Source organism: Coregonus clupeaformis, chromosome 17 (assembly GCF_020615455.1).
Source record: "Coregonus clupeaformis isolate EN_2021a chromosome 17, ASM2061545v1, whole genome shotgun sequence".
Lineage (NCBI taxonomy): Eukaryota > Metazoa > Chordata > Actinopteri > Salmoniformes > Salmonidae > Coregonus > Coregonus clupeaformis.
The window spans coordinates 47,716,326-47,730,686 of NC_059208.1; the positions used below are offsets into that span (position 1 = coordinate 47,716,326).

The following is a 14,361-nucleotide window of genomic DNA, read 5'->3' on the forward strand; positions in this document are numbered from 1 at the left end:
GACCCTCGGCACGAGAGGCCTGGCCACCATCCAACTATACGTCAAGCAGGCTTGGGCCGTCACCCATCCATGGAACCAGGGCTGCTCTCCTTGTGTCTGGTCTGCCTGTCTGTCTGTTCTGTCTGTCTGTTAGTTCCAGTCTGACTGTCTGTCCTGTCTGTCAGTCAGTCTTTCTATTTCTCTCTCTCTCTCTCTCTCTCTCGTTCTCTTTCTTTCTCTCTCTCTCTCTCTCTCTCTCTCTCTCTCTCTCTCTCTCTCTCTCTCTCTCTCTCTCTCTCTCTCTCTCTCTCTCTCTCTCTCTCTCTCTCTCTCTCTCTCTCTCTCTCTCTCTCTCTCTCTCTCTCTCTCTCTCTCTCTCTCTCTCTCTCTCTCTCTCTCTCTCTCTCTCTCTCTCTCTCTCTCTCTCTCTCTCTCTCTCTCTCTCTCTCTCTCTCTCTCTCTCTCTCTCTCTCTCTCTCTCTCCTCCCTCAGTCCAGTGACAGGGCTGGTAGACAGGTAGTCTGGGTCAGATCTGAACAGCAGCATGCCAAACCAGGCTGGTTAATAGGAAAAAGGCCTAGTGCTTTATGAAGTCTGTGGAGAGGGCTTTCAGCACCTATTCTTTGACTGCTGCACATGTATAAAAAACAGTCACACACATCCATGTGCGTACACACACAGATGCCAAAGCCACAGAGAAACGCATGCACACATGCCACACACACACACACACACTTCTTCCAATGTGCAGAGCAATACAAATGTAACAGGTTTTCAGAACAATGCTCACCTTATTCCTATGTTGAATGACAGGAACAGGAAATGAATAACACACAGGAGTCTTGCAAATGTGAACACATACAGGAACATTGAACACACGTATAGTTAGGCATGCACATACTCTTCATAACACTGAAGACACACACACACACTTACTCACATGCAACCTCAATCATCAAATCAAATCAAACTTTATTTATATAGCACATTTCTTACAACAAATGCATTTCAAGGCACTTAACATATCAAATAACAAAAGGTGAGGAAGATGTTTCTAAACGTTTCTATGCAAAAACATGACAGTCAAGACAGACATTATGTGTGTGTACAAACATAGAACACACAAAACCCACACCAACATGCACACATGAACAAATAAGTATGTTATCAGCAACACAAACTGAAACACACACAAACACACACACTCTATCTCTCTCTCACACACACACCCACACGCACACACACAAACACACACGTCACACACACATGCAAACGTACAATCACACACACACACACACACACACACACACACACACACACACACACACACACACACACACACACACACTGCAAACTATTTTCTTCCTCTGGTTCTGAACAGAGTCTCTTTCCCTCTCTTGTTAATGGGGTGGTGTAATCCGGTGTTGTTGTTATTGCAACATTTGTGTTATTTTCTGCATTCATTTCTGGGCTCTCATTAGGCTAGCACCACCAGGAAGCCTCTTACAGACCACTGGTGTTCCAGTACCTCTAACAGACCACTGGTGTTCCAGTACCACTAACAGACCACTGGTGTTCCAGTACCACTAACAGACCACTGGTGTTCCAGTACCTCTAACAGACCACTGATGTTCCAGTACCTCTAACAGACCACTGGTGTTCCAGTACCTCTAACAGACCACTGGTGTTCCAGCACCACTAACAGACCACTGGTGTTCCAGTACCACTAACAGACCACTGGCTTTCCAGTACCTCTAACAGACCACTGGTGTTCCAGTACCACTAACAGACCACTGGTGTTCCAGTACCTCTAACAGACCACTGGTGTTCCAGTACCACTAACAGACCACTGGTGTTCCAGTACCTCTAACAGACCACTGGTGTTCCAGTACCTCTAACAGACCACTGGTGTTCCAGTACCACTAACAGACCACTGGTGTTCCAGTACCTCTAACAGACCACTGGTGTTCCAGTACCACTAACATACCACTGGTGTTCCAGTACCTCTAACAGACCACTGGTGTTCCAGTACCTCTAACAGACCACTGGTGTTCCAGTACCTCTAACAGACCACTGGTGTTCCAGTACCTCTAACAGACCACTGGTGTTCCAGTACCACTAACAGACCACTGGTGTTCCAGTACCACTAACAGACCACTGGTGTTCCAGTACCTCTAACAGACCACTGGTGTTCCAGTACCACTAACAGACCACTGGTGTTCCAGTACCTCTAACAGACCACTGGTGTTCCAGTACCTCTAACAGACCACTGGTGTTCCAGTACCACTAACAGACCACTGGTGTTCCAGTACCACTAACAGACCACTGGTGTTCCAGTACCACTAACAGACCACTGGTGTTCCAGTACCTCTAACAGACCACTGGTGTTCCAGTACCACTTCAGTTTTCACTTCCTTACAGTAACTTGACATTTGGAGCAACTTCAAAATTTCACATGGACAAACGTCGGCATCTGAAGTTAAATTGGCCAGACCAATTTGTGTGTGTGTGTGTGTGCGCGCTTTGGGCAGGAAAAAAAACAAAAAACTGACTTGAGATCAATTGACACAATCCCTCAGTAATCACATCCACATAACCAGCTTTGCAGCTTTAACAGCTCCATAATAGGGACCTCCTTTCATTTGTGAAGGGAGTTACTGTGATACAGGGCAACATGATTGCTTATGGACTCTCACTAACGCACAATGCCCTGGGATAGAGCCCATACACACACACGCACAAACACGTACACGCACACACACACCTACACACACAAAAAAACGATTGAGGCCTCTATGTCTCCAGTCACACATGTCTCCCACATTCAGGATTGTTCAAATCCCCAGCTCACCCATAATATCCCAGTATCCCTCCATTCTCCAGTCAGACAGCCTGAGGTGTTTTATGTGGAAAGTCATATTCACAGATCTAGGGTGTGTCCCAAATGGCACCCTATTCCCAACATAGCACACTACTTTTATGGGCTCTGGTCAAAGGTAGTGTGCTTTGTAGGGAATAGGGTGCCATTTGGGATGCAGTATACTAACAGATACTAACAGTCTACTCTTCAATATGATGATTCACCGAGCTACACTGTCTTCCCTATCTTGCTTGAGCTAAGTAGGTTTCTATGGTGTTGAGGCTCGTAGACAATCATGTGGAGTCAACGTTAGGCTTATGGTACCTTGACACACACACAACTCCCCCCCTCACCCCACCCCATCCCACACACAAACACTAACCCCACCCCTAATCACACACACACACATGCTCACACACGCGGTGGGTCTGAGCGGTGTGTCGGTCCATGCTTGGCAGTTGTGAGCCGTGATATCCTGTCCAGTTCAGCTGGACTCCAGCCTCCAGGCATCCTTGTGCTCTCTCTCTCTCTCTCTCTCTCTCTCTCTCTCTCTCTCTCTCTCTCTCTCTCTCTCTCTCTCTCTCTCTCTCTCTCTCTCTCTCTCTCTCTCTCTCTCTCTCTCTCTCTCTCTCTCTCTCTCTCTCTCTCTCTCTCTCTCTCTCTCTCTCTCTCTCTCTCTCTCTCTCTCTCTCTCTCTCTCTCTCTCTCTCTCTCTCAGGGAAGCCTGGTTTGATTTGAGTCCAGGGCAATCCAGGACTCTCTCGCATTCCTGTGTTTCAATAGGAATTATAATATTTGGTATTGCCTGGGAGATTCATTTAAATGTATGCTTACATATGTGCGTTTGGAGGCAGAATCCTGGAATAATGAAGTCTTAGGTGAGGTACCGTACATTCGCCCCGAGAGACAACTGGTGTAAAATTAAACATGACACTTTTCTCTCTTACTCTCTCTCTCTCTCTCTCTCTCTCTCTGCTCACTCTCTCTCTCTCTCTCTCTCTCTCTCTCTCTCTCTCTCTCTCTCTCTCTCTCTCTCTCTCTCTCACTCTCTCTCTGTCTCTCTCTCACTTGCTTTTCTCTCTCTCTCTCTTTCTCTCTTGGAAAGTTCTGCCTGCGTTACATAAACTCCTAGATCAGCATAGAGGTCAGAGGAGAGGGAGAGGAGAGAAAGAGAGAGAGAGAAAGAGAGGATAAAATAAAGAGAGCAATAAAGGGATAAGAGGGGTAAAGATAGAATGGGATTAAACCTGTATCATCATCATCATCATCATCATGAAAAGGAAAGCTATCTTCTTTTCATACAGTCCTATTGAGAGAAGAAGAACAAAAGATCAGGGGGAAATTGGAACCAGAGGGACGGCAGCTTAGCAGTGAGCATCCAAAAAGCTGGAGAGAAAGAGGGGAAAATATAAACAATGTATCAGATGGGTTGGGCTCTGCAGCTCTAGCCAAACCATGGCTGTACCGGAGCTCACTCCTTATCTTACCTCTGACGCATACTAGATACAGTTAGACATTGCATGATAGTTTGTGATACTTTCTCATATAAGAAGCACAGTTTCAGTATTCTTTATTCTAACATATGGACACAAAAAGGAAGCTTCTCAAATGGCACCATATGATATAATTACATATTTGAACATATTAAAAATGTGTAATTTAATAGGATCTCTGTGCACTCTATTCTCTATAGGAAAAATGATGCCATTTTGGAAGCACACAAAATCCCCTTCAAACACTGAACACTATTGAGTTCTTCATAATGGTGTGACCTGACCAGAACAAGCTCAGGGCCCACATTAGGTCCACCATGTATTTTTGATGGAAAAAAGCAGACAATGATGAACACATGTTTGAGTTAATCCGTATTCATGCATCTCAGTGTTGGCCACAGCCTGATACAGACCCACTCCAAACCCACAGTGTTGGCCTCAATCATGTTACCATCTGTCATTTGCCCAAACTGCTGTTTGGCCAGTCGGTTTCTGCCTATGTACTCTAATAGTCAACTCAGGCGATGACATCAGACATGCCTCTTCCCTCCACTTCCCTGCCAACTGCCTGAGATTCCGGGTCTGGGATTCCTTACGGAAACAAGCTGTTCCCTGTCTTAGCGCATCCTCTCCTTCCCTGAAACACACAGAGCGTCGTCTGGAATACTGTCCATACGCCTGTCATCTCCCACCTCTCTCCACTGTCCAGACACGAGACATGCTCCGGAAAAGTCAGGAAAACCAGGGATGCTTCAAGCCTACCTCACTTGAGGCATCTGCAGCATTCCCAGAGCGTATCTGATATTCCCAGTGTTCCGATATCCCCAAAGGTGGGTCTCTCATTTTCTCTTTCATTTGACTCACCTCACTCTCTTTGGCTTGAAAGAATGAGAAACAGAGGCAGAGATGAGGAGAGAAATCAAGAGTCATGGAGAAGAGAGAAAAGAAATGAAGGAAAGACAGACAAAAAGACAGTGAGATAGACAGGGTGGGATAGATATGGAATAGAGGGATGGAGAGGTGGTTGAGGAAGGATGGGGTATTCAATAATATAGGCCAGCTCAGGGACATCCATGTGCTAGCTAGGCCTTTTCTGTCACAGCATGCTGTTCTCCATGTGTTTCCCATAAAGCCCATAAAGCCAGTGTTTAGCCAGTTTAAAGCAGATCGGCGTGCATCGTCTCAGGTCTGCAACATTTTCTACTTGTTTGCCGGAGCTGTCCTAGTAAAGTTTCTTGAAAAATAGAGTGCCACGTGAAGAATTAAGTGTGTAACATGTGAACAAATTGTGTGTGTGGGATATGAATGATGGGGAGACTCTCTCTCGCTCCTGTGTTTGTTTCTGTGTGCTGTACCATGAGACATACAGAACCATGAGACATACAGACATGGAGACAGAGAGACAGAGAGACATACAGACAGAGAGACAGAGAGACAGAGAGACATACAGACAGAGAGACAGAGAGACATACAGACATACAGACAGAGAGACAGAGAGACAGAGAGAGAGAGAGAGACATACAGACAGAGAGACAGAGAGAGAGAGAGAGAGAGATACATACAGACAGAGAGACAGAGAGAGAGAGAGAGAGAGAGAGAGAGAGAGAGAGAGAGAGAGAGAGAGAGAGAGAGAGAGATACAGACATACAGTTAGAGAGACATACAGACAGAGAGACAGAGAGACATACAGACAGAGACAGAGAGACATACAGACAGAGAGACATACAGACAGAGAGACATACAGACAGAGAGACAGAGCGATATACAGACAGAGAGACAGAGAGAGAGAGAGAGAGAGAGAGAGAGAGAGAGAGAGAGAGAGAGAGAGAGAGAGAGAGACAGAGACAGAGACAGAGACAGACAGAGAGACAGAGAGAGAGAGAGAGAGAGGGGGGGGGTTGGGGGAAAGAGAGAGAGGGGGAAAGAGAGAGAGGGGGACAGAGAGAGAGAAAGAGAGATACTAACTCTTAACCCAGATACACAGTTCTTACCGTGAGCTTCACAGACCTAACGACCAAAGATAAAGCAGTGTAACACATACGATTGTTGCTCGAGTCAGGGAGCGAGGACAGGAGTGTGTGTGTGCGCTCCTGTGTCCTGAGTGCATCTGTGCACACGCTCCTGTGTCCTGCATGTGTGTGCGTGCTTGCTCCTGTGTCTTGCGTGTGTGTGAGTGTGCGCTCTCCTGTGCCGTGTGTGTGTGTGTGTGTGTGTGTGTGTGTGTGTGTGTGTGTGTGTGTGTGTGTGTGTGTGTGTGTGTGTGTGTGTGTGTGTGTGTGCATGCTCCTAAATTCCTGGGAGCATGTGGAAGAGTGGTACAGGTTTTCTCACAGCAACAGTCCACAGTATCCCAGCTGTATATCCCCCTGGTACACGGCTCTAATTCTGCCAAATGATTTACATGGAACGTCTGCACAAAACCATTTCCTCCTTGCTCGCCATCCAACATACACATTATAGGCCTAAAGAATGTATATATATGTGGGCGTAAACTGGAGCGAGAGCTCTTCAGAGGACGAGGGGCTTACTTCACGCTGACAGTCCTCACAGTGTGTCCACTTTCCACTGTTTATCCTCTCAAACGTCTCCGATTCCAGGTGGGAAAGTGAATATAGGATTTATTTAGTTAGTAATGAAGGACCGCCCCTTCCCTGGAGGTTGGAAAGCATGCACATCTCATACATGCATTGATTGTATCAAACCTGTTTTGAACTATCTAGGGTATATTGGAATATTCTAGAAGAAATATTGGTCTGTCTGTCTGTCTATGGGGAGGTTGTTTTACTTTTATCATACATTTAATTTGATAGTCATGATGTGCAGAGTAGCCTACTCACCTACATATGCAAACCTCATCCCTATCTTTCAATGACAAAAATACCTGAATCAGAGCTATAGGTAAAAGCTGCATTTAGGCAAAGATCTAGGATCATCTAACCCACCTCAAATCATAAGCTTTACCATTAAAGGGGTTAACAGAAATTGATCTTAGATATACACTACCGTTCAAAAGTTTGGGTTCACTTAGAAATGTCCTTGTTTTTGAAAGAAAAGCATTTTTTCTGTCCGTTAAAATAACATCAAATTGATCAGAAATACAGTGTAGACATTGTTAATGTTGTAAATGGCTATTGTAGCTGGAAACGGCTGATTTTTTATGGAATATCTACATAGGTGTACAGAGGCCCATTATCAGCAACCATCAGGCACGTTGTGTTTGCTAATCCAAGTTTATCATTTTAAAAGGCTAATTGATCATCAGAAAACCCTTTTGCAATTATGTTAGCACAGCTGAAAACTGTTGTGCTGATTAAAGAAGCAATAAAACTGGCCTTCTTGAGACTAGTTGAGTATCTGGAGCATCAGCAATTGTGGGTTCGATTACAAGCTCAAAATGGCCAGAAACAAAGAACTTTCTTCTGAAACTCGTCAGTCTATTCTTATTCTGAGAAATGAAGGCTATTCCATGCGAGAAATTGTCAAGAAACTGAAGATCTCTTACAACGCTGTGCACTACTCCCTTCACAGAACAGCGCAAACTGTCTCTAACCAGAATAGAAAGAGGAGTGGGAGGCCCCGGTGCACAACTGAGCAAGAGGACAAATACATGAGTGTCTAGTTTGAGAAACAGGCGCCTCACATGTCCTCAACTGGCAGCTTCATTAAATAGTAACCGCAAAACACCAGTCTCAACGTCAACAGTGAAGAGGTGACTCCGGGATGCTGACCTTCTAGGCAGAGTTGCAAAGAAAAGGCCATATCTCAGACTGGCCATTAAAAATCCAATATTAAGATGGGCAGTCTGGAAGGTCTGCCTGGAAGGTCAGCATCCAGGAGTCCACTCTTCACTGTTGACATTTTAAGCCTGTAATCAAACCCACAATTGCTGATGCTCCAGATACTCAACTAGTCTCAAGAAGGACAGTTTTATTGCTTCTTTAATCAGCACAACAGTTTTCAGCTGTGCTAACATTATTGCAAAAGGGTTTTCTAATGATCAATTAGCCTTTTAAAATGATAAACTTGGATTAGCAAACACAACGTGCCATTGGAACACAGGACTGATGGTTGCTGATAATGGGCCTCTGTACACCTATGTATATATTCCATTAAAAATCAGCCGTTTCCAGCTACAATAGCCATTTACAACATTAACAATGTCTACACTGTATTTCTGATCAATTGGATGTTATTTTAATGGACAAAAAAATTGCTTTTCTTTCGAAAACAAGGACATTTCTAAGTGACCCCAAACTTTTGAACGGTAGTGTATGTCTAAGTGGAAACTTAATTGTACTCTCAAATGAGAGTGACCTGCAGAGGAAAATGTTTTTGGAGTGAGTGTTGGAGTGATGGGGAATGCAATGCCAACAGCAGCCTCTGGTGGTTACAGTCAGTACGAAAACCATGGAACAATACGTTTGTGTGTATGGCCAGCTCTGTGTGCTCTGCTGTGATTGACGAGGTGAGCGGTTTGCCTCAACAAGCGGTTGTGTTGGTGACTCCTGGATGACGTCAGTTATGGGCAGAATGGACCTGTCTTTAATGACAACTTGCCCTGCTAGCCCCGTCCACTCACTCTTAAACTCAAACACACTCCCCTGTTCCAGACACCCTGTTAAAAAGTGGCTGTTCCTAAAACATGGCTGTCAGACACACACACGTCCTAATTGTTTCCATGAAGCCTGAACAAACATCTGAGGCATTAGGTCTGTGTAATTGTTGTTTGACTGGACAAAGCTGCTCCAGAGGAATAACTGTCTCACAGTGCACTGGGGTTTACCTGCCGACCGGGCACTGGGGAAGGTTGTGACATTTCATTACATGTGTGTGAATAGACCTGCAACAGGTTAACAAGGAACACTGGTCCTACTATGTACCGTCATGGACACACATCCAACATGTGTTTTCTACCAGTTCTAGCTGAATAATTATAATAGTGATACCACAGCACAGATATGTCAATCTGTTTAGTTTATTAATGACACATCAGCCTACTTAAATTAATATTGCCATACATGTGGAAGTATTTTAGATGACACAACAAATAAAGATCTTATGGACAGACATAAACAGAATCTCTATGATCTTGCATTTTCTTAAAAAGAGAGACAAAATGTAAAAACAAAACTTTCCATATCAAAATCTGGTCCACTGTTTACAACACAATTGAGACAACCAACTTTGACTTGGTAGTGAAACCATCACATTCCATTCAGTGATACACATTTACGTGAAATTGATTAAATTAACAGAATTTAAAATCAATCAAAAACAAAACATTTCCATTTGTAACGGGCCAGGAGCTTTTCCTGACTACTTTCACTAGACAAAGCCTAAACTATATCTAAGGGACAACTTTTTTTTTTTTATGGAAATTAACATATGTGATGATGAAGTGTCCAAGGGGTTCCTCATCCCAGGAGCAGAGGTTAAAGGGGAAAGGTCAGGGGTCATATGAGCAGACGTTAAAGTTCAAGGATCATAGCTCAGCAGAAGTCCTTCCATAAACCAAACGGTGCATCTCAAAGGCCAAGTCCTCTCCTTCCCTGCGTTTAACTCCCACCTATCTGTCCTTTGTCTTTACACCAGTGCAGATGAAGAGAAGGAGACAAGGAGAGGAAGATAGAATACATTTGAGACACGTCCAAGGACTTCATTTCTTGGTCTCCATTCGTTCAGTGAAGGGTTTCCCAATACCTCTTTCTCTCCCTCTCTCTCTGTACCCCCCGAGCGACATCAGATTCAGGATGGATGGAGAGCAAGAGGAAAGGAGAGGTGTAAGGAGGTGGTTTCTCTCTCTCTCTCTCTGTGTTTCTCTCACTCATCCCCGGCCGGTAGGTTCTCTTCGATCCTCTTGATGAACTTCATGCGGATCTCTGTGATATTGTCTCCTCTCAGGGTGTCCTGAGCAAACTTCACATCCACTGCCATCTGCACCTTGGGGAGAGAGAAGGAGATATTAGAAATTAAAAGGGAAATAAAGTACTTTTCTCATGACACATGAACATAACATAAATCACACAAATATAATTTCCACACTACCGTGCTGGCTCTGATATGTTTCTTTTCACATGGTCCTTTTCAGCATGGTTCCAACAACTATGGTGAATATGTAACCAGGCCAGCACAGTATAGCTTGGTTAGGCTCGGCTCAGTTTGTCTCAGTAGTGTGAAAAGGCCTAAAGAAGCTACTCGGAGTACCCCACACAGCAGGTTGGAGTACACACCATATACACGTGCACGCACACGCACCCTCCCTCCTTACCATCTCCAGAGCTCCTCGGAGTACCCCACACAGCAGGTTGGAGTAGACCAAGGAGCTGTGGTTGTCAGGCAGCTCTACAAAGTCCACCAGGGGGTTACTCTCCAGGATGAGGGAGAACTCGTCTCCCGCCGGGCTCCAGTTGGTCACACTGGGGGTGATGCCCAGGTACATCTTAAATGCCACCTAGTGGACAACACATGCAATCACACAATGCTGTTAATGTTACAATGGCGTTACAAGTACTGTATTCATAATAGAACAGACACCATCACTCTCATACAAGATGAATCACTGAATGCCGACACTTAGACATTGTCACATGTTTTCTATTGAGAGAGGGTTGAACAGGCCAGGGTGTGTAGAATCTTTCCTTACCAGGAACTCACCCTTGTCGAGATAATCAGCGATCAAGTCACTGAGACCTCCCCTCGTGAATGTATCCTTCAAACAGCATGACAGCAGTTTGGTTGTTAGCCAATATCAAAGCTTGCTATCGAGAGCTGCCCTGTCGTGCAGTCGCGTCGCAGAAATTTGTATAGACGGGGAACATTTTCAACTGGTCTCTAGCTGTGTCATCCAGGGCCTGGTTTCCCAAAATCATTTTAAGATTAAGTTCATCGTTAGAACCTTCGTAGGAGCATCGTTACATCAAAACCATCGTTAGTAAAGTTGCACTTGAAAACGCTTGTTATTTATTTAGAACAGCTAAGTGCATCATTTGTTTTTGCCCTTCCATTCCACTTTATACACAGAAGATCTCTGCTAAACATTGAATCAAGCTGTTTATCTGTCTCTCTGTGACCGCCGATAACTTCGTAACGAAGTTGACTACAAATACAAAGTTGCCAATGTCTATGATATTGAACAAGTGAAGGATAAAAAGATGATTCAAATGAAAACCGAGATGACTGCATAAAACCATAAACAGGCCTATAGGCTACATAAGCATTAGAATAAGACACCTCAATATTTGCAGCCATAAGGTGATACTGTATCTCTCTAGGAGCTGATCCGTGGTCAGTATTGTGGATCTTTGGCCGTTGTAGGAATGATGCATTGTTAAAACCCTTCTAAGCCTAAGTTGCATTGCTATCGGGAAACCGGGCCCAGAGCGCTAAGTTGCTGTGTGTCTCCATGAAAATGTCTGGTCACTGATAGCTAGGTTGCTGATTATCTCGGCAAGTCTGAACGGCAGTTGAGGCTACCTGTTCATCATCTAGACCAATATTCCATACTACTGCCTTCCATATAACTGAACCATAGGCCTACAATGCAAGGTTACACCTGTGAAACGACTTAGCAGCACTGTTAGAACTACTGTATAACATAACAAGAAGCAGTGGGGAACATGAGCCCAGACACACACACACACGGGGGCTGGGGCTAGTTGGCTTTGCGGTGACATAGCTGGGATGCTTCCCTACCTGCGTGAGTGCGAGAAATGAAAAGCAGTAGAGAGGAGCTATGAAAGCTCAGAAACTATGCAGACCACTGCAGGTTGGAGTTCAAATTCCAGTCGCCGGCTCTCTTGCTCTCTAACTCACAACCTCTTTCTCTCTCTCCCTCATCTCAATCGCTCTCACTCTTCTTCCTTGTCCCTCTCTTTATCGTTCCCTGTCCTTTCTCTCTCCATCTTGCTCTTCCCCCTCTCCTCTCTCCTTTCTGGGAGGGTTCCAAGGACATGCTCTGATTGGCTCGGGGACGTTCCCATTACCTTAGCAATGACATCGGCCGTTTCTCTGAAATCCTGACACCTCCCAACACTGGAGCGTGCCAAGAAGTCCTCGATGAGACGCACTCCGATATTGTATCCCCTGGAAAAAAACAAAAGAGGGGGGACAGAGTGAGCAAAAGAAAGAAGAACGGGTGCTAAATGCTATACCACTTCAGAGCAGAGATTCTACATCTCCTGTAAAGACTTCAGACATGAACACTGGGGGGGGGGGGATATAGAGAGTGATAGATAAGCATCTGGACCCTAAAGGAGTCAGATGATATCATCACCCGAATTAACCGTATTTGGGGCAGACCATGCTACAGTAGGTATGTTAGTTAAGCCAAGAGCAGAATACCTTCACAGGCCATATCACACAAGGCCAATCTTTCAGCCTTAAAAGATTACTTTGCCATTTTATTACTTTGGAAAAGTTAACTACACCTTTAAATGTTTCTAAGCCAGCGAGACAGCATTGATCTTTACTAGACAGCACCAAATACCAAATGATTCACAATGGGCACACCACCCCCTTTTCCCCTTTCAAATTCAGAGAATTCATTGGACAGTGTGTCTTCTGTTTTCTGTTCCTCAAAAGAGGAGGGGATGGAGCCAGTGAATTCCAGGAGACGTTTAGAAAGTGAAGAAGACTCCTAACATGGATGTGTGAAAGGTGATTACTTCCCTGGTTATAGACCACCTGTTTCATCACAGACACACACAGATTATATCACTGGTCTACTGGTGACTGGGGTCAAGTTTAAGAGGGATGGAGAATTTGCCAGTAGGTTGATGGGAAACATCAGAGAGGCCGAAAGCGGTAGCTCCACTTTGTCCATTTTCAGAGTAAATGATAAACTGAAAATGAAATGCAGAGGAGTGGCACATTTTACAGGTTCAGAGCAAACAGTGCACTTCACACACACACGACTCAATTATTATCCTTGTTTCCTTTCCTTGATCACTTATAAGTGAGAGGACTAAGCAGATAGTTTGTTGAGAAGAAGAGACTCACATCTTATCCAGCTGTTTGTTGACCTCCTCGTCGTTCTCATAGTCCTTACACAGCTGGGTTACCAGGGCCCCGTATGTCAGCGTGAACAGCTCTGCGTTCTATAAAATGGTAAGGAGGGAGTGTGTGTGTGTGTGTGTGGGAGACAAGAAACGGGAGAGAAAAGAAACGTAGCTGTCAGCACCCCCTGGTGTAAAAACGTCAAAACAACAGATATTTCATTGATTCAAAGACAGTGAATCATTTATTGTATTGCAGATGCAGTACTTTAATAAATTAATTCAGCCTGACTAAATTATGTAGACTTGGTTCAGGTACATGGGTCAGGTACCTATGATAAAGACAAGTACCAATATCATACGGCATATTATGACTTGCCAATTGCCATCCATGCCAGGGTAACAGTTAAGTTAACGTTAATATGCTTAGCAAATGCAAAAGGTAGCTACGCCTGAATAATCTTTTTTTTAACACTGACTGTCATTTTGGTAGCTAGTTAGCTGTAAACAACTTGCAGTGACTGAGCATGTCTTCCATGGCGCTAGCTAGCTAATGAAATGCTAACTAGCTAGCTTCCTGTATTTGTCATTCATTGATTTCTCACTTAATACCTACATTGCACTATAGTTATGCTAATGTGTCCTTAATACTTTATCAAAACACGCATGATTAGATCAGCATATTAAGCTGGTTTTTGGAGGTTAATAAAAGGCAGATTGTCGTCTAAATTAGCCACCTAGCGTTAGCTTGTTTACTAACTACCTAGCATTAATTGAGTAGCCCGAATGGTAAGCAGATCGCGACTCCTTACCATCTTTTTGCTGTCTGTGGTTCGGTTGGATTGCCTTGACATTGTGTATTGGGTTACAGGCTTATACAGATGACTAGGTAGTTATCCTTTATTTATTTGTTTCTTTGAAAGTGTATCAGCTGTCAAACACCCAACTTCCTGAACACAAGTTGGAACCGGAACCAGCGGAGGATTGTGGGAAGTAGCAGCACCATTATCATCATCTGGAATACATTTTCTGCCTC

At 44.3% G+C, this 14,361-nt stretch overlaps 1 protein-coding gene across 1 annotated transcript; it reads right to left on the minus strand.

Annotated features, from left to right (window-relative positions):
- Nucleotides 1-9,293: 9,293 nt before the first annotated feature.
- On the minus strand, nt 9,294-14,285 carry LOC121586670 (trafficking protein particle complex subunit 3). The gene is made up of 5 exons (XM_041903582.2): nt 14,138-14,285; nt 13,330-13,427; nt 12,315-12,414; nt 10,601-10,783; nt 9,294-10,272 (listed from the first exon to the last, which is right to left on the minus strand). The coding sequence occupies exons 1-5, from the start codon at nt 14,177-14,179 to the stop codon at nt 10,153-10,155; spliced, it is 543 nt and encodes a 180-aa protein (XP_041759516.1). The 5' UTR covers nt 14,180-14,285; the 3' UTR covers nt 9,294-10,152.
- Between the last annotated feature and the right edge of the window lie 76 nt (nt 14,286-14,361).